The sequence below is a fragment of the Gallinula chloropus genome (assembly GCF_964237585.1).
Source record: "Gallinula chloropus genome assembly, chromosome: 2".
NCBI classification, from domain to species: domain Eukaryota; kingdom Metazoa; phylum Chordata; class Aves; order Gruiformes; family Rallidae; genus Gallinula; species Gallinula chloropus.
In genome coordinates this window covers 9,643,785-9,670,430 of record NC_140086.1, presented here as the reverse complement: position 1 = coordinate 9,670,430, position 26,646 = coordinate 9,643,785, and the positions used below count along the sequence as shown (strand labels likewise).

The 26,646-nt window shown below is 43.8% G+C and overlaps 2 protein-coding genes across 2 annotated transcripts in view; one reads left to right on the top strand and one right to left on the bottom strand.

Moving 5' to 3' along the window:
- TMEM71 (transmembrane protein 71) overlaps nt 1-7,601 on the bottom strand; it is a gene marked incomplete at both ends in the record, with an annotated part of 30,335 nt that extends 22,734 nt beyond the window's left edge. The window contains one exon of the mRNA XM_084280249.1: nt 7,583-7,601. Coding sequence (XP_084136375.1) covers nt 7,583-7,601 — 19 coding nt within the window. The remainder of the gene's footprint in view (nt 1-7,582) is intronic.
- Nucleotides 7,602-13,847: 6,246 nt separating this feature from the next.
- PHF20L1 (PHD finger protein 20 like 1) overlaps nt 13,848-26,646 on the top strand; it is a 55,706-nt gene continuing 42,907 nt past the window's right edge. The window contains exons 1-5 of the mRNA XM_084280490.1: nt 13,848-13,964; nt 15,138-15,244; nt 23,214-23,385; nt 23,538-23,622; nt 24,389-24,477. Coding sequence (XP_084136616.1) covers nt 15,162-15,244; nt 23,214-23,385; nt 23,538-23,622; nt 24,389-24,477 — 429 coding nt within the window. The 5' untranslated portion in view covers nt 13,848-13,964; nt 15,138-15,161. The remainder of the gene's footprint in view (nt 13,965-15,137; nt 15,245-23,213; nt 23,386-23,537; nt 23,623-24,388; nt 24,478-26,646) is intronic.

The window sequence follows — 26,646 nt, the reverse complement described above, 5'->3', positions numbered from 1 at the left end:
ATTATGACAATGAGGAAACTTAGTCCAACACTATTTCCATGGATGCACGGGCTTCATCACGGTAGGAATTCCTAGTCCACCCTGTTTCTCTAGAGGCAATGGACATAAATTCCCAATGGTCCTTAAAAATAGGTCACCCACTGAAGAGTTCCTACACATGCATTGATTTACAGCCGATGTTACTTCTTAGGAGTATTTTTTGTTTCCTTTCATATTCTTTTCAACAGGAAGCAGTTAATTTGACCTTTGGCTGTTTTCTTGAAGGATGCTGGCATTTCATATTTGTTTATGTAGTTTAAATATATTGTGTCTATTGCATATGCAGACTTAGAGGTATTTTCTTTTTTAATCATTAACATTCATACCTGAAATTCACTGTTCCACAAGCTTTTGATGCATCATCTTTGCATATTACTTACTGAATATTTTATAGGTAGGTGTTAGCCTACAGTTTACATAGGCACACAAAGGTTTGTATACAACCTTTTCATGCTACCTGTTGCTCCTCAAACTGCCCACCCCACCCCAAGCCTCATCTCAACCATCAGATTTCAAAGTCTAGGAAAAGAATACACCAACAAACTTGCTGTGCAGTAGTTTTCTGCCTGTTGCATACATTTTACGTTCAACCCACAAAAGGAAGGAAATGAGAAATTACAATTCTAAATACCACACATCTTTCTACTCTTCTCCCAGGCTTACTTTACTTTTGAAACTACAAATAAAGGAGACAAGATGTTATGCTGGGTCTAGCTAAGAGAGGTGATGCTGGGGCAGCTCCACACCTGAGGTCCTACCAGCATTGAGCATGAGGTAGGCACATGCACATAGAGAACATGCATACTCAGTACATAAACATACATACACAGCTGGCCACACAGATAACAAAGACAGACATACAGACAGAACTGGTGGCCTCATCCTTCTCACTGCTCCGTCTGAACAAGAGAATATACAGACATATACACATCTATACCAGCTGGATCCCATCAGCAGCTGTGCTCAGACACCCAGTCTGCCCAATAGGTCCCAGTCTCCCCTGTTGCTGGCACCTGGACATTGGAGCCCTCAGGGCCACAGCCCCACCCCAGTTGCTGGTACAGACCATTGTACACACAGGTACAGACAGCCAGGATTCCCCTGTTCCTCAGGAGCCCACAGCCCTGCTCATAACATGTCTCACGCCCCTGGGCAGGAACACCCCTGTCCAAAAGTGCTACAGTGTTGACTCATCTGGGTAGGTTTCATGCCTGGACATGGGCTGAGGTTCTTCTGGGCCAGCCCTTGGATGGGACTAGACAGGGTGTCACTTCTTCAAAGTCTTTAACTTGGGTCCCCACATGTCTTTGTGCCCCTGTGCTCCTCTGGGCTGGTGCAGATGGGCCTATGGTGCACTGATGGCTCTTGGGATGGGCCTAGGGGCCCTCGAGGCAGTGTATTATTGGGGCTCCCCCTCCTGCTTTTATCTCTCTGTGCTTCTTTGTGGGCAGGAAGCAGACATTACGCCCACCATAAGTCTGTCATCTCAGCAACCCACTGCAATCCAGTGCAGTGCACTACTATGCTAACCATGCAATTTTCAGACAGGGTATTTTGCCTGTGGCGGAGGGAGTAGAGTGCTTATTGATTGAATGCAATTGAGATAATTTGACACTTCTGCAGCTCTCTCTGAGCCTCCTGGAAAGCTCACAGCCTTTAGCTTTTCCACCAGCTTTAGCCCCCATTAAATCAGGCCATTTGTCCCATATCACAGCTCTTTGCTCATGTTGTTTGTATAGTACTCAACAAAGAAAAGATATGCTGAGATAACTGAAAATTAATTGAAACATTAAAAAAAAACACTTGCAGGGAAAGGGTTGGTCATGAGAACCTCAGAGCAGCCACACTGGCTCAAACAGCAGGTCTGTGAAACTCTCCCTTCCTGCAGTCTTGCTGCAGGGAAAATGAAGACTTGTCTTAGTTCACCTTTGTGAATGCCAACATTTTAAACTAAGTGCATTCCTTTATGCAGAGCCACTTTGCAATGTTTGAGGCACCCTACTAATTAAAAAAAAAAAAAGAAGTCTCGTGAATCCAGACATTTTATTTCAACTTTAAGAGAAGGCTGATCCCGTGCAAAGTTGCCATTTCACTGCAGTTTACACAACTGACACATCGTACATGATTTTAATAACCTTATCCAGCCAGCTGTATGAAGAAAGATTAATTTCCTTTAAAAGATGAACAAATTCCTTTTTAGTGTTATCAGATGGAAATCCCACTCCACCTCATCAGAGACTTTCTTAGTTTCAGGCTTCATTTCCTCCCTCCCCCCCACAATTCATTATTTTAGCTTAACTACTTCTGCAGTACAGACAACAAGAGACATTGCTGGTTTGCATGGTGAATTACAATGCACCAACCAGTAGAACTCAGAATTAACTCTGAGCTGGCTTGTATAGCCACACCACTTGGATGTCAGCAAGAGGTTACCTGCAATAATGCCATGTCAGCTACATATCTATCTACCTACACACAGATAGATAAAGTCTTTAGAAAGGATCTAAATCAAGCAAACCTGCACTGCACAATGATATTTCTCTGTGAAGAGCCATCACCAGCCTCTGTTGCATCTTTTCTCTTTGCTCTTTGACTATATGGTATTAGAAGGAAATTTGGCTGGTATATAACTTGATGTAGACATGGGAATGTACTTGAGAGGATGTCACGTCAACATATAAGAACAGTGGAAAAACATACATGGGGAAAAGTAGTGCTCCTGGTAGAATCTGCAACTCCCCTACCTTTCATCCACAAATCCTGCTCCTTTAAAAAATATTTAAAAAGAAAACAAAAGGAAGATGCCAGTACTCAAATCCATCAGCCAAGGCAGAATTTAGTCGAGGTCCGTAATAGAGATGGTGGGTTCCCATTAGAGTTCTTCTTAAACTTCCTCACAAGAAGATCTGACTGTTACTGAACAAGAAGGTAGGAACACTAAGAAAAGCAACAAACACATCTATGCTACACACTAGGCGACTTAATTTGATTAAGGATTAGTTAGTGAATTAGCACTCTGGAGTGTCAACAGTGACCAGAAGCAGCCAGGACAGAGCCAGGTGTTGGGCAGTTGTGCTCTAGCAGCATTTTATTTGCAGAGAATAGAAACATTAATGCACTGGCCACCGGTCCGAATGGAGAATGAATGGGAACAGGGCTTGGGGTGGCAGGGGAAGTGCTGCATGAATGGCTTTTATTCACAGTGCCAAGGTTAGCAGGTCATCATTCTTCCAGCACAAATCTACATGCAGGATCTTACCCAGACTGAGAGGGAAATGACAAGACTAAACCAGGTAGGACAGTGTGAGGACGCTGATCGGTGTCAGCTCTAAAGGGCATGTTAAAACCCAGCACAATGTGGCCAGCCTAGGAAGAACCTCTAATACACAGTGAAGGCTTGGTTGCCCACATTCCTTGTCTTCTATGTCACCAGAGTTAATGCTGGACAGACCACCTCCACAGCAGCATCTTGGCTGAAAGCTGAACAGGCCACCTGGACACACACAGCTTTAGGGCATCCCTAAGAGCTCTAACTAGACACATAAAATCTGAACCTTTGGTTGGGAGTTTTCTTGCTACATTATATGTCTCAGAATGGAAATTAATGTTACTCTGGAAGCGGTGATATACTACTGATGAGTGTTGTAAGACACTGGGTGGTTTCTGTGACAGTCTTCATGTGATCTGCATGGACCAATGATGGAAGATCTTGTATTGATGTGCATTGAAGACTTTTGACCAACAAATGATTCTAAAGGATCACAATACTCTATACATACTGAAAATCTATAGTTGAGGTTTTGTTACTGCTGTTTCCTGAGTCAACAGTACTGGCAAAATACTGATGATGATGATAGTCATCCTATAATAAATCTTACAGATGAATGTGTAAATTAAGGTAAACAACATGGGGGATTGACTGCACCCTCAGTCAATTTGCAGATTACACCAAACCGGGTGGGAGTGTTGATCTGCTTGACGGTAAGGAGGCTTTACAGAGGACAGGCTGGATCCATGGTCTGAGCCCAACTGCATGAGGTTTAACAAGGCTCAGTGTCAGGTCCTTCACTTGTGTCACAACAGCCCTGTGCAATACTAGGAGCTTGGGGAGGAGTGGATGGAAAGCTGCCAGGCAGAAAAGGACGTGTGGGTGTTGGGTGACAGCTGGCTGAAAGTGAGCCAGCACTGTGACCAGGTGGCCGAGAAGGCAAATGGCATCCTGGCTTGTATGAGGAATTGTGTGGCCAGCAGAACTAGGGAAGCGATCATCCCCTTGTACTAAGCTCTGGTGATGCCATACCTTAAATACTGTTCAGTTGGGCTTCTCAGTACAAGAAGGACATTGAGGTGCTGGAGAAGGGCAATGAAGCTAGCAAAGGCTCTAGAGCACAAGTCTTATGAGAAGCGGCGGAAGGAACTGGGGTTTTTTATCCTGGAGAAGAGGAGGCCAAGGGGAGACCTTATTGATCTCTACAACTACCTCAGTGGAGGTTGTGGTGAGATGGAGGTTGGTCTCTTCTCCTAAGTGACTAGCAATAGGACAAGAGGAAATGGTCTCAAGTTGTGCCAGGGAGGTTTAGATTGTATATTAGAAAAAAATATTCACTGAAAGGGTTGTTAAGCATTGGAAGAGACTCCCTGGGAAGTGGTGGAGTCACCATTCCTGGAGGTGTTAAAAAAAACATATAGCCGTGGCACTTCAGGACATGGTTTAGATGACACAGTAGTGTTGACGGTTGGACTTGATGATCTTAGAGGGTTTTTTATAGCCTTAAAAATTATCTGATTCTGTGATTCTAACAAGCAACAGTGATATCCTAATAATGTTCTTTAGAATGCCTATCTTCCACACTGTTCTACACAGCAACTTTATCAGTTGTACCTCTTATTTGTATGTAAATAACCACTGCCACCTGACAGTGACTGAGTACCTTTCTGCCTGTGTGCCAGGATTTAAACATAAGTCTGAATTTGTGAAGCTTGTACTGCGAGTCCACAGGCCTTTCTGGACCTGTCTGTAATTTTTCTAGCTCTGTCTGTGCCATGCTTACTTGTCGCATTTCCAGTTGAATTCAAACCGATGTCCTGGATTAATTCAACTGCCAGGGAGAGGAAAAGGCACAGGCAGCCTTGGTCTCCAGTGGAGGATCATGATACACTGGAGGCAGAGTGCTTTTATAGCTTGGATGCTATCCATCATTGCAGAAAGATCAAGGATTTGAACGTGCCCTACAAAGCAATTGAAGTTGGAGACCAGAACTCTGATAGCCTTCCAGGAACCTGTCTGTGCGATGATAGCACAGAACCAATGGCCAAGTATCAAGAAGCAAGTGACTCTTCCCATAAAAAAAATGCTTGGCAAGCATTTTACAGGAAAGGTTGGATGCTCAGGGCTAATCTCTTAATTGAGAACCATCCTTCAGCCTCTGAGGATATCACAATTTTCACTGGATCACAGAAACAGAGAAATGCCACCTTAATTTTATGCAATGACTGTTCTTTTTTGTTGGTTGGTTTTTTTTTTTTTCATTCTCACTGCTGGAGACCACCAGGTTGAACAGGTGATTGGTGAGCTCTATTGTCCTTCAGTCTGAATTCTCCCTCCACATTCGGACTGGCAATCTGATTACAAAACTGTCTGTGCTGAACTGCATGTTTCACGGGGATTTGCTGGTTAGTCTTTCCTTTCCTTTTACAGTACTCCCCAATGAGATTATGACTGCAATAAACATCCTGCTGCTGAGTGCTCAGATGGTGACTCCAAGCTAGTTGTCGCCTTGGCATGACATCCCTTCTGTCCCTTCCATCGCCCACCCTGAGGTCAGCTCTCAAAACCAGCAGACCATGAAGAATTTACCGTTGGCATATGTTTGTGAGTCAAGTGCTCTGTTGATCCACCACTAAGTGTATGCTCAATTTCCATCTGTCACGTCCCACCAGTCAGACAAACTAGAGAGGTTCAGATCTGTCTGTCCAGTCCCAGCAGGTGGGTACATGTATAGTTAACCTTTTCTACCTGCCCCAGGGTCAAGGTTAACCCTCTATTAGCTAGTCTCTTTTAACACACCAGAGATCAGCTCCTGTAATCCTCTGCTTGGTACTCAGAAGTAACAATTACCTAAGAGGTCCAAGCAAAGCCCAACTTTACTTAACCGCCAGCAGGATTCTAAAGCTTGCAAACAGAGACACGCTACACTGTCTATTCCAAGGTAACAATTAGTACAACTTAGCAAGAGTGGAAACACTGTTACTATTGTGGGCTGAGAATAAGGTCAGAAATTGAGAGAGAGAGAGAGATTGAGGAAGAGAGAAAAAGAGAGAAAATGAGAAGATATCACCACCCAGGGATCCAGAGGAGATCTTCATAAAGTTTTAGTCCTTGGATGGCAGGTGCATGCCAGATGTCCTGAATCTGCATCTTTGACGCTCCCTGGCCCCACCCTTCTGGGGAGGCCCGGCATGTCTTGTGCAGAATTGGTGTTGAGTTGTAGAGTGTTCTGGAAATGAGTTGGTGGGGAATGGGCATCCCAAGTGGTCATTTGACACCCCCCAACTGGGTTGATAGAGCAATGACCCCGTTCAGTGGCCTCACACAGGACTTTAGTAAGAAGGTGCTTTGCCTCCACAGGGCCCTGCTGGCCCTGCTGTTCCTTACCAGGTAAGGACAGTATCCTGTTAATCAGGGTGGCTACCCTTGCCAGCACAGTGTCCAGATGGTTTATTGGATGAGGACCCCACCTAAACATAATACACAGTTTGTCAGAGCGGCTGCTTGGAGATCAAGACTCTACAGGTCCTTCCAGCCCTTGGAGGATGGAGGCCCTAGTCCAACACCATGCAGGACCAAGCCCACTGTGAGGTGAGAACCAGTCCACAGAATGTTACCCTGCTTCCGCAGGTTCTGTTATCTCTCAAGACAGATTGTTAGAGGGAAACCACTCATTCCCATCCCCCTGAAATGGTATTTGGAGCAATACACCACCTCACCTAGGAAATCAGTGCACAGCCAGGGCAGGCCAACACAGCTTTTGTTCAATACTGTTCTCATCAAGGCTTTAAAAAAAAAAAACCTTCAGTAAAATATTTACTGATGCATTCCAATCTCCAGACCCCCCACTAAAACCAAAACACAGTCTAAGCCATATGGCTGCAATGTGCAAGGCAGAAGTAAGCGACACATTTCACAGCACTGTTTTGAGGCAAAAGCACGATTAAGTCTCAGGAGGCCTAACATTCATTGTGAAACAGTATTCACAGTGCAGTGAATGCTGAGTCTGCCCCCAAGAAATATCAAACGGATACAAAGGAAGTGTTTTAATTGGGCTGCAACAACGCACAGCAAAATTGCCTTCATCCAGAGCTGCGTCCTTCCAGCCAGGTGGAACACCAAGAGGTACCACTCTGGTAAGCAGTACCTTCACCTGCCTCCCAGGATTTCCTTCAGCCTCTGTCAACAGTCAGCACTTGATCTTTCTTCTCTTTCTCTGCCTGGATTTTGGATTCTGTTGAAACTGCCTGTATAAATGCATATTTCATTACTCACCTGGCCTTAGCATCCTCATCTTACCACACATCACCTTGAATACTGCTAGTAGAGAACCTGACCCCCGTTTTACAGCTTCACGTCACCTCTCCAGTGTGCAGTGAAACACAGCGATGGTGTTGCAATACCTGCCAGCAAACAGCTAGAAGAAACCATTTAAAGGTATTCAGCAAAGAACTGGAGAGCAACTGAGTAAAAAAAAATGTCAAGCTTCTCTGTCTTTCAAAACTGGAAAATGCCAGGGTTGGTGTCCCAAACTCACGGGGTTACTATTTTGTTTGGTGTCCATGGCAATGGCTGTTAGCTACTTTCTTTTCCCATAGAAGGCCAGATGTTCCAAAACTCAGCCACCTCAGGATATTTCCCAGCATCTGGAAAATGTGGGGCTTTAAAAAGGGCAGAGAAGTGTTTGGTGAGATAGTGGAAATGTTCACAAAAGGGCAGAGAGTTTCTACAGGGGATGAAGTTTCTGGGAAAAAGAAGGGCAGAGAAACTGAAGAGGGGGGTAAAGTAATTGATGCCAGACAGGGTGTCAAAACGGGCCACAGAGGTGGCAGGAAAAGGGCAGATGATGACAGAGCAGAGCCAGGCCACCTACAAGCCACCTACACAGAGGGACAGAGTGGGGCAGAGAAGCTGCTGTATGTTTGCTAGGCTGAGGCTATGTGGGCGTCTCTTAAATACAAGCCCCAGCAGTCACTTTAAATATGTCTGCCTACTGTAATAAGGGTAAAAACAAAGGTGAAGTTTTAATTCCATTGATGATCACCCCACAGTTGCAGTATCTGACATTTAAAGTAGCTCTTTTATGGACCGATCCGATCGCCCACGAGAAATGGCAAAATAAACAAACTGATGTCTGGGTCTCTCACCATAATCTCTTTTTTCCCAGGTGTTTGATCATCCTCCCAGATCTTTCTTAAACTCTTCCAGTTTTTGGACAGCTTTTCTGAACAGTGAGTTATTTTAATAACGACATACTGGTGCCAAGTGGAGATATAATGTCACCTTTCTACTCCTACTCAGTATTTCCATGTGCATGTGCTTTGCAAAGACTGCATTAGTCTTTTCAGCATCAACAGCACACCATGAGCTCATGCTCAGCTGATTATGAAATCGTCTCTTCCAAGTCCTTGTGAGTCACTGACTGGCGAGATAAAATCTCCTATCCAGTTTGGTTTCCAATTTATGGTCTGTATAATATCCACAATGCTAAAGAAATGCTTGGTGATGAGATTGAACACCAAATTGTGTGAAGAGGAGAGGTAATGAAATCTCCTTTCCTGCACCTCTCCCTGGTGATGTTCTGGTGTGTGGGAGAGAATAACCACAGAGCCTTCCCATCATGGAGCGATTGACACAGTCACTCTTCCCTACCCAGTTGAGCATTTTAAGAAAGCAGGTTGGGATAATGTGGTGAGTACTCTGTCTCTCTGTCAAGTCTAAAGTAAGGCAGAAGTTTTAGAAATAAGTGGAGAAAGGACAAAGGGAAGGCAGAAATGCAGTGCAGCCATGAAAGCCCTTCTTCCTAGCAGACAAGGGTAAATATCAGAGATGTTTTTGTGCTAAAAGAATAAAAAATTATCTTGGCCACAGTTGCCTCTCACTGGCTTTGTGGTAGAACTTAGTGGGTGAAATGTTGTCCTGGGCCATGAGCGGAGTGGAGAAGAGGCAGCAGGGTGGACAGGGTAGGGCTGGTAAAGGCTGTGGGACCCCTTTGGAGTACAATAGGGCAGGCGTGGGTATACCTGAAAGGGCAGCAAAGGAATGGGGACACTGGCTGGGGCTGCTCTGTTTCCTAACTCTCCTGGTAACAGTGCAATGAAATACTGCCCTGTACTGCTGGAGCACAAGTGGACTTCTGCTATTCTGATGCAGTGCTGTAGGAGTCGCATACAGCACCCTGCACTGGGGTGTCCCTTCTTCTGAGTCCTTAATTTGGGTTCCCAGCTGCCAATGTCCTCCTGTGCTCCTCTAGGCTTGAGGAAATGGGCCTTTGATAGCCCGATGGCTCCCGGGATGTGCCTGGGAGCTGCTGTGGCAGGGTATTATTTCGGTTCACCCTCCTGCTGCTGTCTCTCTGTGCTCCTTCGTGGGTGTGCAGATGAGCTTTCAGCCCATTGCTGAACACCCGGGGCTTGCTGCACCTCTGCAACCTGTCCTCTGCTCTGCCTCCTTCCCTCCACAGCCCGAGCAGTGAGGTGATGCATAAGATGCTGCACAATGTTCTGAACCCTTCTCATACCTCAGTGTAACCCAGACAGCTGCTGGCACTCAGGACAGCATGACTCAATCACTCCTGTATACCCTCTCCCATCCTTGTTACCTCTTTTAACTTTCGTCCCTCTCCCTGGGCAAAAGCACCTTCACTTTTCTAACAGCATCCTGATGCTGCATGTTCACTACTGCTCAGAGAAGTCTCATCACCAGTGACCTACTGCTCAGCATCTCAGCTGGCAACATGAACAGTGGGATCAAGTGCACCCCCAGAAAATTCATGGCTGTGTGGTGAGGTTGACATGCTAGAGGGAAGGAATGCCATCCAGAGGGACCTGGACAAGCTTGGGAGGTGGGGCCATGCCAACCTCATGAAGTTCAATAAAGCCCTAAGTGCACGGTCCTGCACATGGGTTGGCACAATCCCAAGCACAACTACAGGTTGGGAGCACCCCTGAGAAGAATGATTTAGGAGTGTATGTTGAAGAGAAACTCAACATGAGGCAGCAGTGTGTGCTCGCAACCCAAAAGGCTGCATCAAAAGGAATGTGGCCAGCAGGTCAAGAAAGGTTATTCTGCCCCTCTCGCTCTGGTGAGACTCTACCTGGAGTACTGTGTCCAGCTCTGGGGCCCCCAACATAACCAGGACATTGAGCTATTGTATCAGATCCAGAGGAGGGCAATGAAGATGATCAGATGGCTGGGCACCTCCCCACGACTGCAATATCTGACATTAAGAGTAGCTTTTTTATGGACTAATCTGATTGCCCACAAGAAAAAAAGAAATAGCAAAAAAAAAAACCCAAAAAACCCTAACATCTGTGTCTCACACCATAAACTCTTTTTTTTCCCAGGTGTTTGATCATCCCCACAGATCTTTCCTGAACCCTTCCAGTTTTTTGACAGCTTTTTTGACACCACCCCTATGAAGACAGGCTGGGACTTGGGCTTGTTCAGCCTGGAGAAAGAAGAAGCTCTGGGGAGACCTTATAGCAGCCTTCCAGTGCCTGAAGGGGCTACAGAAAAGCTGGGGAGGGACTTTTTATAAATACATACGATGGTGAGATGAGAGGTGGTGGCTATGAACTGGAAGAGGGTAGATTTAGGCTAGAAATAAGGAAGAATTTTTTCACTATGAGGGAGATGAGGCCCTGGCACAGGCAGCCAAGAGAAGCTGTGGCTGTCCCCTCCCTGGCAGTGTTCAAGGCCAGGATGGGTGGGACTTTGGGCTACCTGGTCTAGTGGAGGGTGTCCCTGCCCATGGCAGGAGGCTGGAACTAGATGATCTCTGAGGTGCCTTTCTAACCCAAATCTGTAATTCTATGAATGCTGTAACAAACCTGCTAATCAAAAGCCTGCATCAGACCTGCACTCAGGGTAGTGAGAGCTGGAGGATTCAAATGAATGCAATGGCAACTTTTTTACTAGACAGAGAAGAAAAGGGTTTTTTTTTCCTTTTTTTGTTTTTTTTTTCTTCAAGTTTCTTTTTTCTTTCAGTCTCTCCTGCCTGCCACCACCACCCAGAATATCGGAACAGGGAAAAATCAAGAGGAATAAAAAAGACTCCCTAGCAAATACTCTTAAAATATGCCATCACACAGTCTCCCTATAAAAACTCCCCAAGTGGGAGGCAGCCTGGCAGGGACTAACCAAAGTGGTTGGGTTGACCTTGGGCAGCAGCCAAACGCCCACACAGCCACTTGCTCACTCCCCCTGCAGTGGGGTGGGGGAGAGAGTAGGAAGAACAGAAGTGAGAATGTTTGTACATCCAGATAAAGAGTTTAATAAGTGAAAGAAATCTAAAAAAAAAATTAAAAAAATCCCAAAGCCAAAAACCAAACCCTAAACCAAACAGCCCAACCCAAAAAAGCCCAAGGAATGCAAAGGCAATCACTCACCACCTCCCACCAGCAGACCCATGCCCATGCAGTCTCCCAGCAACGGCCACCTCAGACAACAAAAGCTGCACCATTCTTCTTCCTCTGCCCCAGATTTTATTGTTGATGTCATATGGTATGGGATATCCTTTTGGCCAATTCAGGTCAACTGTCCCGGCTGTGTCCCCTCCCAGCTGGGGAGGCAGAGTAAAAACATAAAAGCAAGTCTTGCTGCTGTGCAAGTGCTGTTCAGCAGCAGCCAACACACCAGTCTGTTATCAACCCTGGCTTAGCCACAAATCCAGAACATAGCACCACACACACAGCTATGAGGAAAGTTAACTCCATCCCAGCCAGCCCCAGCACAATCTCCACCCGTTGTTCCATACCATTAGCACCAAACTCAAGTTCTACACTATCCAACACATCCCTCCATCAATCATCACCTCCTTCCTCGAGCATTAACATACACATAGACATCATTTCCTTTGTGGGACATCCCCCAAACGTCCACAGAAGTCTAATCAATTAGTTTGGTTCATGACATGTGCATGTGCTCCACATAGCAGCTTTCCACACCCAGTGGTTTTGCACAGCATAACAGGATCCACTGGTAAGCAGAGCACATTGCCTTTCACTTTCTGCTTGTTTATTATACTCTTGGTCCTGAGCCACATGCACAGGTGATGCTCTGAAATCTCTGCCTCCTGGCCAAACTCTAGTCTCTTCCAGGACAAATGGGCAGTTGGGTTCCCCATTGGAGCCTGTTGTGTGATCAGTGCTAGCCACTTACTCCACATAGCATCGGTTGCAGCATCAGTCCCCAGGTACGGTGCTGAGCATGTTTCTCCCAGCTGGTCCTGTCTGGACAGGCCTAAAGGCCACCACACAAATTATCTCGTGTGCCTTGCTGCTGTCCAGGGCCTCACTTCAAAGTTCTTCTTTTGGGACACACCAGAGAGAGGACTCATGAGCTATGGCCCAGAACATGCAGTCTCCTGAAACCCACTATGCCTAGGACAGCTTGTGTTTCCCTCTTGTTAACCAGAGGACATTTGACCGAACACACCCATGGGGATGTGACAATGCTGATGGAACCATTACAACACGGCTGGAAACATCCATCCCAGAGGAGAAGAGAAGGAAGGTCTCCATGGAGGAGAAGAGGAGGAAGGTCTCCGTGGAGGAGAAGAGGAGGAAGGTTTCCATGGAGGAGAAGAGGAGGAAGGTCTCCAAGGAGGAGGAGGAAGATCTCCAAGGAGGAGGAGGAAGGTCTCCATGGAGGAGAAGAGGAGGAAGGTCTCCGTGGAGGAGAAGAGGAGGAAGGTCTCCATGGAGGAGAAGAGGAGGAAGGTCTCCATGGAGGAGAAGAGGAGGAAGGTCTCCACACCATGGTTCCTGGATCCATGCAAGGGCTGAATGACAGAATTGGCTCCAGGCCAGCGCTTTTATCACAGGTCTCCCAGGCAAAGCACAACACAGCGATAAGCAGCGCGGCCATCAGCCAGAGCTGACAGCCGCCCTTTAGAAGCCCCGGAGTTTAATGTGCAGCAGGAAGGGAGTGAGGCCAACGGCACCGGGGCCGGCAAGAGGCCGCTGAACAGCACTAAGAGCTGCGAACCCAGCCGAGCACAGCCCGGCCCGGTCCGCCGCCGCCCCCAGCCCCATGCCCGGTGCCGCAGGGGGGTGAGTTGGCCCCGCCAGCAGCCGAGCGCCCACCCCGCCGCTGGCTCCGCGCCGCTCCCGGTGGGACGGGGCAGGCGCGGGATGAGCGAGCCGAGGAAGCCCGCGGGCTCGGGGGAACAGGCGGGAAGCGGCCGCCTCCGCCCCCTTCTCCGTCTCCCCTGTTGTATAAACAGGATGGGGCTGACGCGGCGTGACGGCAGCAGGGAAAGCCGTGACGCTGAATTAGCGTCACTCATCGACAGCGTCACCCTCTCAGCCCCGCCGCTGTCAGTCACCGCGGGCTGCCGCGCATGCGCGCCGCCGCCTCTCTTTGTCTCCGTCGCTTCGCGTCCTCCTTCCTCCCCCCCCTCCCCTTCCCAGCCATATCACGCGGCGGCGGCTCCGCAGTCACGTGCCGGGGGCGGTGGCATGGCGGCGCCGAGCCGCGCCTCGCGGGCTCGTCGCGGGGTGGTGACGCGGCGACGGGGCGCGGGGAGGATGGGGCTGTGAGGGCGGCCGCCGCGCCGGACACCCCGCGCCGCGCCGAGCGGGAGAAGCGGGCGCCGCGCCGGGGCTGCGGGCCGAGACGGGCCCCGCCGCTGCCTTGCGAGTCGGAGGAGGCGGTAAGGAGCGCGGCGGGGGGGCGGGCGGCCCCGGGAGATGGCCCCTTTCGGGTGGGCCCGGCGCGGCGCGGGGCTTCGGCGCCCCCTTCGCGGCGCCCGGGCCTGGCGGGGCGGCGCCCGCAGCTTTCCCCGCGTCGGTCCCCGACCGCGGCCGGGGGTCCGACGGGCCGCCGCCGCCGCTCGCGTCCTCCCCCAGGCCTGCGGGAGCGCTTAGCCCCCGCCGGCCGGGGGCCCTCCCGCTTTCCGAGCCTGGCTGCGGAGGACCCTTTGTGTCTTCCGCGCTCGGGGACCGGCGTGGGCTTCCTCAGGTCAGCCCTCGCCTCTGAGGCAGCTGTCCCGGATCGCGGCCCCAGCGTTGACGGGGGAGCCCGGCTTAAAACCCGGGGTCGGGATACCGCTCCTCTCGCGGTCCGGACCGAGAAGCTCTGGCCCCGCAGCCTGGCAGCCTTGCTCCTTAGTGGGCATGCAGCGGGTGCCCGCGGCCCCGCCGCGCTGCGGGGAGACTGAGGCAGTAAGTGCATCAGCAAGTCGCTGTAGGACCCGGACGCAGAAGAGATTGTGTTGATGGTGATTGAATTATAAAAGCTGAACAGCAAAAGGCCCTTGTGAATGAAGCTTCCTCGGTGCTGTGAGTGAGAGTCGAGAGTGCACAGAAAGGCTGAAGGTGGCCTTTTTGTGTGTTTATTTTTGGTCTTCCTAATTCCACCTTAGCTGTCCTTTGGGCTGTCTTTATCTTTACAATTCTATTCGTGATAAGGTATGTTTTTCTTGGCTTTGACCTTTCCTGTGCCAGAGGAGAGAAACATAGTGAACCTAGGTAATTCTTAAAATTATGCTACAAAAGGATGTCAGGGAATCACTGCCACACAGTTTGAGAGGAGCATCTAGGATTTTGTTTGTGGGGTTTGTTGGTTTGGTTTTTTTTTTTTTTGACTTAAAGTGGATAACTTTTGGGGGGCAGGGAACGAAATCTGAATGAGAACACATTAACTGTATTTACTGCGTCTCTTGGGCCTTGGCTGTGCTTTGAAAAAACTAAGCAGTTAAGGGAAAGTCAGAACAGAAATTTCACATCTTTTTCCATCCTCTGGATTATGTTTGCTGACTGTGACATGCTCTATACAGCATCATGTGTTTTTAATGTTGCTTTTTTTTTTTTTTTCCCTTCCAAAGGTAGTGAAATAGAAAATAATCAAGATGAGTAAAAAGCCTCCAAATCGTCCTGGAATCACGTTCGAGATTGGTGCTCGTTTGGAGGCACTGGACTATTTACAGAAATGGTATGGAAGATATTGTGCAGTCTTTGCTAAGAAGAAAATTACTTTGTGTGTCTTGTATGTTTTGGCACCTGATTATGAAACGTAGTGCGACTATTAATTGTTCCAAATGTGAACTTTATGTGTTTCCACATAAGTTTGTTAAAATCTTTTTAAGAAAGCTTGTTAGCTTTCAGAAAAATACTCTTTCTTCAGAAAACAAACTAAGCTTTTCTGTGGGTTTTTGTTTGTTTTTTGGCTGCTTGTACATCCATATTAAACAAAGAGTGTTTGCAAGAGTAGTGTGCAGTGTCATGTGCAAAAGGATCAGTGTGTTAATGTGTCAAACCTCTGTGATGAAAAACTTCTTTCATTTTAGTTTGAAGGCTTGCAAGTGAATTTGCTTTGTATTGAGTTATCACAGTTCATAGTTTCACAAAACTGACTTAAAAAAATCCCCCAACCCCATCCTTAATTGGAGTACGTGGAACAGGTAAGTACAACTGTATCAAACAGGTGGACAAGCAAAGCGCTTATAACTGCAACTCTGCACCATCCAGTCGGCTCTTGAGTAAGAGTCAAGGCTATGCAAGGAAAGGTTGTGGGCAGAAGGACCGCTCCACACAGTGTGTGTGCTGTGAAAGGAGTTGTTCTTTAGAAATACATTGTTAGTCAAAGTTGGATTAATGCAGGTGGGCTAATTTCATGCTGTATGCTGGCCATGCCATTTCGGTTTGAAAAATCCCTGGCTTGGGTAGAGTCGATCACACAGGAAGTTGAAGCTTTTTCTTAGCTGCTCTCTGATTAACTAGGGGTAGAAAATGCTTTTCTGCTGCGTTCCTGGAGTACCAGATATGTTTGTGTAAATACCTGATCCTGCTAAGATCCAGTAACGTGATGGAGAAATCTGTGTGTTATTTACGTGTTTACTCCAGTAGTTATATGCAATATAGAAAGTTGGGTTAAACTTTGTTACCTGCAGAGCTTTGGCTTTAACAATAGAAAAAAGTGTCCTTAAGAGACCTTTTATTAAAACAGTTTGCTTTACAAAGCAGTCCTTGTTCTTATCTGTTGCTGTAGAATAGGTTTTCAACATACTAATTCTATAACTAAATGCCAAGATCATGAAACTGAATAGTGCAATAAAAAAAAATTACTTTATTATAACTTTTGACAGCATCTCCTGTGACTAGAGATAATTGGTTAATGTAACTAGATAACAAAAGTTGATATTTAAAAATAGCTTCAGCTTAATTGTATCAAAAAAAAGCTGGACCAAATATCCAGTGCTTAGTTTGTGTTGAATCCGCCCAGCTGTTTCATGGGCAAGGGTTGTGTGTCAGTTCTGGAGGACTTGTCTAGGTTTGGCCTTGTCAGGCGTGTGCCCTGTCTCAAGCTCTGCAGCTGAGTTGCTTGGTATTTTCAGACAAAATAGAATTAATTCTGAACTTTCTAAGAATTAATTTGTCATCTGGACCACCGGGTAGAACAGTTGGAAATCTATGGGTATGTAAACTGCTGTGGTGCCATGTACACAGTGTTAACAGTTTTCAGTTACAGCAGCACTGAAAACAGGACTCTTTCTAAAATGAGGTAATATTCATGCATGTAACCAAAGAACTTATTAGAGAAAGCCTACTGTCATGTTATTATTAGGGTGACATGGGCTGGAATAATAGCCCATGTGACTTTTTTTTTTTACTTAGCTTTGTGTTGCATAAGGGGGTGGTGGACGTTTTTAAAATTCTTTCTATATATAAGCTGTATGCATTCCCCTCATCTGTGTGCAGAAATAGAACATACTTCAAAGACGATAAAGTTGCTGAACTTACATGAAATCTCTCTATATTTTTTAACAAAATCAAAATTGAAGAGCAGTAGTATTGCTTAGCTCAGTCTTTCCACAAGCAATAAATTTGGAACACTTGCTGAAAAATAGCTTTAGAAAGGATTTTAATTTTTTCCTCCTCTATTTTTCTGAAAGGCTTCTGTCATTTAAAGACCCAGTGTTCATGACCAGTTAAAAACTTAATCAAGAAAGGATAGAAAATTATACTAAAGCTCTGCTTTGTGTTTTTGCTTTCTGAGGTATTTCTGCAGGTCTTGAGTTTTCATCTCTGTAGTAGTAGTTGCTGAAATTAATCTTGTGGAATCTGGTTTTTCTGTTTGAATTCTGTAAACTTTAGAGAGGGTCTTGTGTACCTTGACTGTTTATTGCTTAAAAGCCCCCACAGTTTTAAATGAGGAAGTTTTTTGCAGCCAGTGTTTGAGTCACTGGTGTCATTTGGCTTGTGTGATTGCTGAGTAGGAGAAAGTCTGGTCAAACTGATCAGCAGAGACAGGCTGTCAATGAGCGTGTTTATTTTCACACAATATATTTTTTTACCCATGATAAGGTGGAGGTAACTACAACTGCGTCTTTATCAAGTGAGGAACAGTATACTGCTTCAGAAGAGGTCATCTCCCATAAGGAATTCTAACACATGTTAAATTTAAATTCACTAAAGCAAACTGTGAAACACATCTCTAGTCAAAATCAGCTTGATGCTCCATTGGCAGATAGTAAATGAGGTGGGACTGGCTGATAATATAAAATTATTAAATATATATGAGATGATCAGGACTTGGAGTGTACCTCACCTGAAGAAAGGGTGAGGAAACTGGGTGTGTTTAGCTTGGAGAAGGCTTCAGGAGACCCACTAGCAGCCTTCTAATACTACGGGGATGACATCAAGAAGACTTAGCCAAGCTTTCCACAGTAGTGGAAGGTGAGACAACAGGCACAAGTTGAAACAAGAGAGACTCAGGTTAGATACAGGGAGAGTCTTTCCTTGTGGGATGGTGAAGTAGTGGATCAGGTTGTCCAGAGAGTTTGTGGAGTCTCCAACATTGGAGGTTTTTAAGACTGGGCTGGATAAAACTGGTTTGGACTAGAGGCTTTCTGAGGTCCCTTCCAACTCCCAATTATCCAGTGTTCTCGTGTAAGAAGTACTACATCTGCACACCCTCCCCAGGCCTCTCACTGTCAAAACAAACACAACAGCAGGAAAACTTCATGTATCTGCAAGTGCATGGCCCTGTGTAAGACCAGCTCTGAAGCTGTTAGCTACTACAAGTAGGGGACAGTCTCTTGTCAAGCTGATGTATTTAAGATGCATTTCCTCTCCCTCCTTTCTGCTGTGTTCTTGTGACTTTTCTTGCTCTAGCACTTGACTGCTTGTCCCATAAGTGCCAGACAATGCTTTGAAAAAACCTCCACCTTGTTGTTTTCCTGTAGTTGTTAGGAATGTAGTTACTACTAATCCACTTGATCAAACTAACAGTTAGGTAACGAAGGGAGTGCAGGTGCAGGACCCTTCTTACAGCTCTGGAATGGAAGCGACTCAGTGAAATAGGTTAGTTACCAGAACAGTAGCACTTCAACTTGCTATGAGGAGAAGTCAGGATGGGGAGGGTGTTTGGTTTGATATCCACTATGAGATGGAAGGGAAGACTTTCTATACCATTATTGTGAAGGCAGAAGCACATGCCTGTTTCTAGATCTTGTAGGTTCAAACCTGGGCAGATTTGCTCCTGTTTTTACATCCCTTTTTACAGTTTGAGATAAGTCTCTCAGGGCAGTTCCCCACTCGTTGGGGACTTTTGAGAGGCAGGTGACGGTGTAATCATGAAAAATACTGTCCGTGTGACCAGTGTTCAGTGCATTGGAGAAAATGAGTTGGGTTTTTTTTTTACGCTGCCAGTAAATTGAAGTTGGAAGTTTCCTGTTACTTCTTCCTACACGAGCATTATTGCTGCCTGACCAGTGCTTCATTGTGTGAAGTTTGTAAGCCATATTAAATTTTGCAGCTTTACAAGGATGTGTAATTCCTATGGGCTAGAATCACAGGAACCTGAGAATGGAGAGCATGCAATACATAAACTGTGCTGATAACGTCTCCTAGCAATAGTTTTCCTGTTCTCTCCTTAAAATACAAGAACAAAACCCCCTGAAATGTGGATGGGATTTTATTAGGGATTATGAAATACAGTTTCCAGCATGTGGTTAAAAAATGTGCTCCAAACTTGCAGGTTGCTGTTTCCTCTTCCCACAGAGCAACCGCTTTCATTATTGACCTGGTGGTCTCTTCCTCCTCCCACCATGAAAAGTAAAGACATTAGAGTGTATTCTTCTGGTTTGTTGGCAAATGTGTTTGTATGCCAAACACATCCCTTAGTGCAGAGGTCTTGGCTGAGGGTGAACAGGGAGGATTAACCTGGCTGGAATAGATGTCATTACACTTGGGTGCTATAGTGATGTTTATATTCCCCTCTGTAATAATGCCTGCTTGTAGCTTTGTGATGGCAGGAGCTCAAATGTAGAATTTCTCATGGGTATGAGATGAAACCATCTTCATATTAATCTAATTTTTTTTTCTACAGAATAAATACAAACATTACTCTTAGGCATAGGAAAAGCTTTTCTGTATGTGTTGTTATAGGAACTCTTTAAAAAGGGAATTAAAAATGTATGTTGCCATTTTACCTTTTTATTAGCAGAAAATGCATAGTTGCCTTTGAAATATTTGTATAATTTTGTGATTTATAAAATTTATTACTTTTAGTAAAAGTACAGGAACTATAACACCAGGAAAATGTTTCTCTGTGGTGTGAAATTTGTAACAGAAAATCCTGCAACACGTGTGTTCTGCTTTTTTCCACTGTGGGATAAGTGTTGTGAAATACTGCTGTTTATACATATTTGTGGCACATCGTGTGGCTAAATTTAGTGGATATTGAGGGTAATAGCTTGTTGCTAAACCCATACAAAGTTATTCTGGGGTTGCCTAATAATCAGTCTTATATGCCTCGGGAGGTTCAGAGATTTGCTAAATCTTCTATCTCTTGAGGACTGGAGTTGAATGCAGGTTCATCTTGCAACCACTGTCTTAAGATACATTGAAGAAACATAGGTTATCGCAGTAAAGCCTTCGTGTGTTGTTATGGTTATTACAAGATTTAACTGAGCACAAGGAGTATCATATACTTGGATTCTCAGTTGATAATTAGATCTTAAAAATACTTTGATAGTTGAAATTGTATTTATCAAAGAGAAATTAACCAGTAAATACCTGGTTGTGCATTCCCTCTGGAATGATGCCTAATGAGACTTAATATTTTACATATCTTTTATTAGCTGATGCTAGCATTGCTCTTTAGTGGTATTGGGTTTTTTTCCCCCCATATATATTAATGTATCAATTCTGAATTTCCCTTAAAACTATCTTAATTTTTACATGTTTGTCTCTAAAGTATAATCTGCATTTTACTTCCCCCTCTTGCCCAGTTATGTCTTTCCAGGACAGTGTACTATATATTGCCAGTTTATCCCTTCTGTTGTCTTTTACAAACAGTGCTTGGAATGGTGACTTTGCTGCTGCTGACCCGTGAAGGCTACCAGCTCTAACAACAATAGAAACCTAGCAAGGGAACGGCTGCAGCATAGTGCCATAGTGGGAACATGGTCTTTGCATTGTAGATGTGTAGGACAGAGAATGCTGTGGTTTTGGTTTTGCTGATGGTCACTGAATTCTGTGAAATAAGTAGTTCTGCATCACAACCTGGCTGGCATGTGAAAAACCTGAAATTTCCAACTGTGGTGAGAAAGAGAACCACCCTTCTTGTCTTTGATTTCACTACTGCACAAGCTCTCATTTTTGGTTGCTACAAAGTGCCCTTTCTCTGCTCTTGTTTTTCTGGAGTTTTTCCTTCCTTGCCTCTGTTAAACACTTTCTGGGCCATCTTTTGCTTCTATTCAGAACCGTTTCCGGTGACGTCATTACTCATGCATTTTCTGTAGTAACAGTAAACTTTATTTTTTCCTCTGTTACTCTTTCCACTGCTTCTGACACTTGATGTCAAGTTACAAGAAGTCTGAAACTGGGACGTGGGGGAAGATGAAAAAGCTAGTAAGAAATTTTATAATAAAATTCCTAAAAGTAGCAGCACATACACCTCAGAAGAAAGCATCATTGGAGGCAGGGGTAGGGAAACCATCTCATGGCTGACTGACTTTCTTGATACCTTGTTCAAAGTAATGCTGATAATAGGGTTCAGGGTTTGACCTAGGAGTTTTACTTTCTGTTTTGATTCACTATATCCTCATTTCACTGTTTTTGTTAAATTGTTGTCAGTGTACTTGAGAGGGGAAAGGAGGTTGATCGTCTTATTCCTCTGTAAGAAGTCCCGTGGGTTCTTGTAGGATGGCAGATGAGAATTGGCAGTTTGGGACTAAGACATTGTTTATTTGGGGGGGTTTGTTGTTCATTTCTTAAGTTTGGCAATAAGAAGTTTGGAGCTTCATGGCTATGAAAATACTTTTGTGTTTCTGAAATGTATGTGCAACAAGAGGTTGGACTTTGTGCTCTGATGCGAGGACAAAACCAGGGCTAGAGTAGTTTTGTTAATAACCTAGAAAACCAGAGAGTGTTTTTCTTATTCAGGAGCTCCTGAGATATGGAGATGTTGGGAAGCTGTATGCATCACTGCAGCTGAAGAAGTAGGACTGGAGAAATGGAGCAAATTGAGTTTGACACCTTTTGTTTTCAGGCCCTGCTCTAGCCACCAGGAAATAAGAGCCTGTACTTCCTGAAAACTTACGTATTTTGATCAGAACATAGTGTTAAACACTCCTTTAACAGCACTATTTTGGAAAATGTTGACAGGGTTCCTGTGTATGTCACTTGTGTTTCTAGCTGATGGAATTTGCAGTAGGACTGGGGAAGGGATTGCTTAAGCTCTGGCTGTCTTACTGTTGCTCCACAGTAGCACTTTGTTAGAAAAACAGGTTGCCCCTTAATGAAAGGGAAAGACAGCTGTGCTTCTTCTGTTGTCTTTCTTTCAATACATGTTCTGTTAACTTTAGACCATCCCTAATAAAAACTCTGGAGAAAAAAATGATGATTTAATTAACTTCTTTTATTGAGATTCTTTGTGCCTTTGAATCTGTTGTGATACTATTGTGAAGGGCAGAAGAAGCTGAATCCGGCATCGTTCCAATTTTCTCTGAACTTCCTACAGTGGAAATAATGGTGTGTGATAATTGTGGTGGAGGAAACAGCATGACAAAACCAGTTTATGCCTTGCTCTGTTACTACAGTTTTGGGAAATAGATCTTTTTTTTGGTGAAACAGAAATAGTGAGATTGAATAATAATTGCTGAATTTGAAGAAACTTGCTGTTTCTCCATATACAATCCAAATATAATATAATTTACAAATACAATCTCAAACTTTATGATTCCTAATCTACATCTATGATGCACCCAAAGTTATATGCCTAAGATTATTCTGGTTGCAACTCAGTCCTGATTAGTTCTACTGAGCACATACAATGTTTGCTGAGAGTAAAATCTGCATGTTAATGACAGTGACATTTATTCTACTGTGTGTCAAGTAGCAGAGAGATGACTACTAAAAAACAGTTACTATGAATGAAATTCAATAGCAGGAGAATCATGGAAGCTGATCTATAAATTAGTAAGCATCTTAGATTAAGTAAAAATGTTCTGTTGTCTTCTGGGGTTTGTTAGTTGCTTGGGTTTGTCTGGAATCAGTGGTACAGTTTGAAACATTTAACATATGAAAGCAATGAATATACCCCTAAACCTCTTTTGTATCCTTCCCATCCCTAAGCAAATGAAAACTTACACTATTTTGCTGTTAAAAAAGAAAAGCTTTTGAGACTGGAGCTTTTAATGCCAGTTTCAAGCAGGCTTGGTCTGGGAGTTTGAGGTTTAAATTTCTGTATAATCCTCTGACTAGGATGAAGCTGATGTGTATGGGTAGCTCTTAAACTAAATGTTATCCTCCTTTTGAATTTAGTAACTTAATCTTTTTCAGTCTTGATAATAACTTTTATGAGTGGTCGTGTAAACTCTGTTGTATGTGACGAGAAAAAAACCAAAACCCTGGACAAAGCTTTGGGATTTATCAGTTTACATTTATCACTGAAGGTATCCATCTCGTATTGAGAAGATAGATTATGAAGAGGGGAAGATGTTGGTCCATTTTGAACGCTGGAGCCATCGCTATGATGAGTGGATTTACTGGGACAGCAATCGGTTGCGGCCCTTGGAGCGACCAGCACTGAGGAAAGAAGGGCTGAAAGATGATGAAGAGTTTGTTGTAAGTGGAACACTTACTTTATCTTTGACTCCTTTTTTTCTTGTGAATTGTCCTTGTTCTCCTACATTAAATCTCTAGTGCATGTTTATTCTTCTCGGGGGGGGGGGGGAGAAATAGAATTAAATATTAATGATTAAATTTGTACAAAATAGGATTTTAAACCTGGAGAAGAAGTCCTAGCTCGTTGGACAGACTGTCGCTATTACCCTGCAAAGATTGAAGCAATTAATAAAGAGGGTATGTATTCATCTGTTGTCCATTGGTAAGGATTTTTTGTACCTGCAGTGCTGTAGCTGCTAAAAGAACCTGTCATGCACATAGTTTTCCTCACTGCTTCAATATTAAGTGAAAATGTTTCTATTCTGTCAGATTTATTAAGAGTTTTATCTTTTATCTGTGTGAAATTTACACAATTGTAATTTCTCCTGTAAGACAAACTGCTTAATGTTTTCTTAGTTATAAGACTTTGCACAGTGTTACAAATACTTCATACTGCTGTTGATTTGAGCTAATGATATATTTCAGCTTTTGTAATTTTTAAGGAATGGTTGGTGTCTCTAAAGCTCTGTTAACTGAAATAAAACAATAGAAATGGGGGGAAATAAGGTTACAACTGAGATGCAATGCTTCACAGTGGGGTGATATTTCTCGTGAACCTAAGTAAAAGTTGAAGGCTTTACTGTAATTTAAAGCAAGTAAGGGTTTGATTGTGAACTGAATTGTTTCCCTGTTGTGGCAACTTAAATAATACATAATTATTCTAATGAATTATGAGCAAAAGTGTCACAGTAGCTTAAGTTGTCCAAGTGGAGAAAGAGCAACAATATAAAAGCAGGGTTTTGTTGAGGATGTCACTTATTTTTCTTAAAATTCTCAATCCTGACTACGTAACACCTGTTACTTTGTTCATGTAGCCTACAAAACATTTTGCTAAAGCTTTCATAGTAACAAGGTGTGTTTTGTTTCTTAAGTACTCATAGTGATTACATCAATCCTCTTCTAGGAACTTTCACAGTACAGTTCTATGACGGTGTTATTCGATGTCTTAAGAGGATGCATATCAAATCTATGCCAGAGGATGCAAAAGGGCAGGTAAGAATACTTCAGGTATCTCTATTAGATTTTATATAGATACTTACTGTTTTTTTTAATGTCTTGAGATAGTAAAAATGACATCTAGCACAACTGGGTTTAGATTATAGCTTTTATTCTAGGTTCTGCACTGCTTTGCTTCACCAGTTTTTATGGATGATGCCCCAGAGTGTGCTGCTCAAGTAGCCTTGCCTCTACCTGAAATGCCTAGCTGCTGTACACTCCATTGCTGACTAATCCGTTCACAGAGTTTTGTCTTGCAGAGTTTATAAAACTGGGGGCATCCAGGGACTATTTTTCTCTGGTGTCCATTCAGGAAAAAGCTTTAGCTTGTCAGTAGTCTGTGCTGCTGATTATTTCTTTTTTTTTTTCTTCCTTTTTTCTTCCCCACCCCATCTCTTTTGTTTGCTACTGTGGTAGATTTTTGTCCACATGTTCTTATTAACATGACTGTTCTGTGGGGTTTTCTCCCCTGTACCAGAACTTTTGGGGATGCAGATGGATAAATATTTCTTCATCTCTGATAACATCCAATTGCAGTTAAAGAAGACAAGCTGAATAGAAGTTGAGGGATGCTGTGAAGTAGAAGACATGATTTATTCACTAGGCATATCACTACTTGCAAAAGTAGAACAACATTGAAAGCTGTTACATGCTTTTAGTGGAACTTCCATTGCATTTATTTTGCATGGGAACTGTATTCTCACAGATAATGAAAAATTACTCCACTGAAAGTATTTGAGACTCAGAGACAAGAAATGTGAAAAAAAACCTTGCTATTTGCTGCCATTTTTTTCAGAATACTTTTAAATTGGCAAACCAAATCCACCTATTTCTCAACGACTGTTTTAACAACCCCTGTTGTGACAAGAGCAGATGGATAAGTGAATTGGCTTGAAAACATTTCTATATCCTCCAGGTTACAGGTAGCTGTATGCTAGGGTTGATCATCTATGCAAAGAACATGGGAACTTTGTGCAGGCAACTCTGCACTGTTTAAACTATATTTCCTTAAAGAAACTACACTGAAATGCATAGTCATGCTTACACCAGCTTCTTGCTGCAGTCTTAAAGGGACTCCATTGAATCAGTATATAAGTGAACAACACTTCCCCTAAGGAAAGGAAGCTAGAGTATTTAATTAAACTGAATAAAAAGGAAACCTTGGGTAACACAGTTGTGACTGAAGTGAAATAGCCCTTCTGTGACAATGTGAAGAAGTCCCTTACTCTGCCCTATGCTTTTTCTGGGGAGCTATTCTGTGTCTAACCTTGAGTTACTACTCCTAGGCCACAGGCATTTTCAGCTTTAAAAAAAAAACCTTTAAAAATCCATTTCTTAGCAAGTATTTTGATGTTAAGACATGCTTGATGACAGTCCAGCTCATCTGTTTTTTTAAAGCTTTCTCAGTGGTTGAGAGTTACAGTGTCAGTCTCATCCATCTCGGGCGCTGAATGACGGTGGCTTCAATGAAGTCTTGAGGAAGAGTGAGGGGGGCAAGTTGTCCTTGCAGCAAGAACACCACTAATTATGCTTTTTATAATGCTAATTAATACTAGTCATAGCATTTAATTTTGCGAAATTACAGATGCGATGTTCTGTAGCTTTCAAAGGCAAGGATACTTTTTTCTGCAACATCTGATACATTGTTACACTGTAGTAAAATGTGTTTTCCAAAATATTTTTGTAGTATTTAAGAGCAATAACATGATCCAAGATTTGGTTTGAAAATGAGTTATCTGAAACTGAACTTCATCCAAGCCTGGAATTCAAATTTTTCTGCATTATTAGTTTTGTAAGAAGATATTTACTAAAAATTATTTAAAGCTTAGAGAAATGCCAAGACTGTAACTTGATTTGAAAAATAGTGGAGTTGGCAGATCCAATGCTTAATTTAAACCTCTAACTTGTTTTTTGTCCATTTCCAAAGGGAAAAAAACCCCCAAATATTTGAAGAGATGAGTGTAAGCTTAGGCTATTTCAAGTTCTAGTGCGTTAGCAAATGTAACAACTGTAAGATCCATTTGGAAGGTGTGTGCTAAGCATGCAGAATTTGAATTACATGGAGAAATAGGTGTATAGATTAGTTAATTCTTTGATTTGAGCTTAGGAAAGAAGAGAGTGTAAACACTAACACCCAAACTGTGCCTGAGTTGCAGCAGAAGTGTG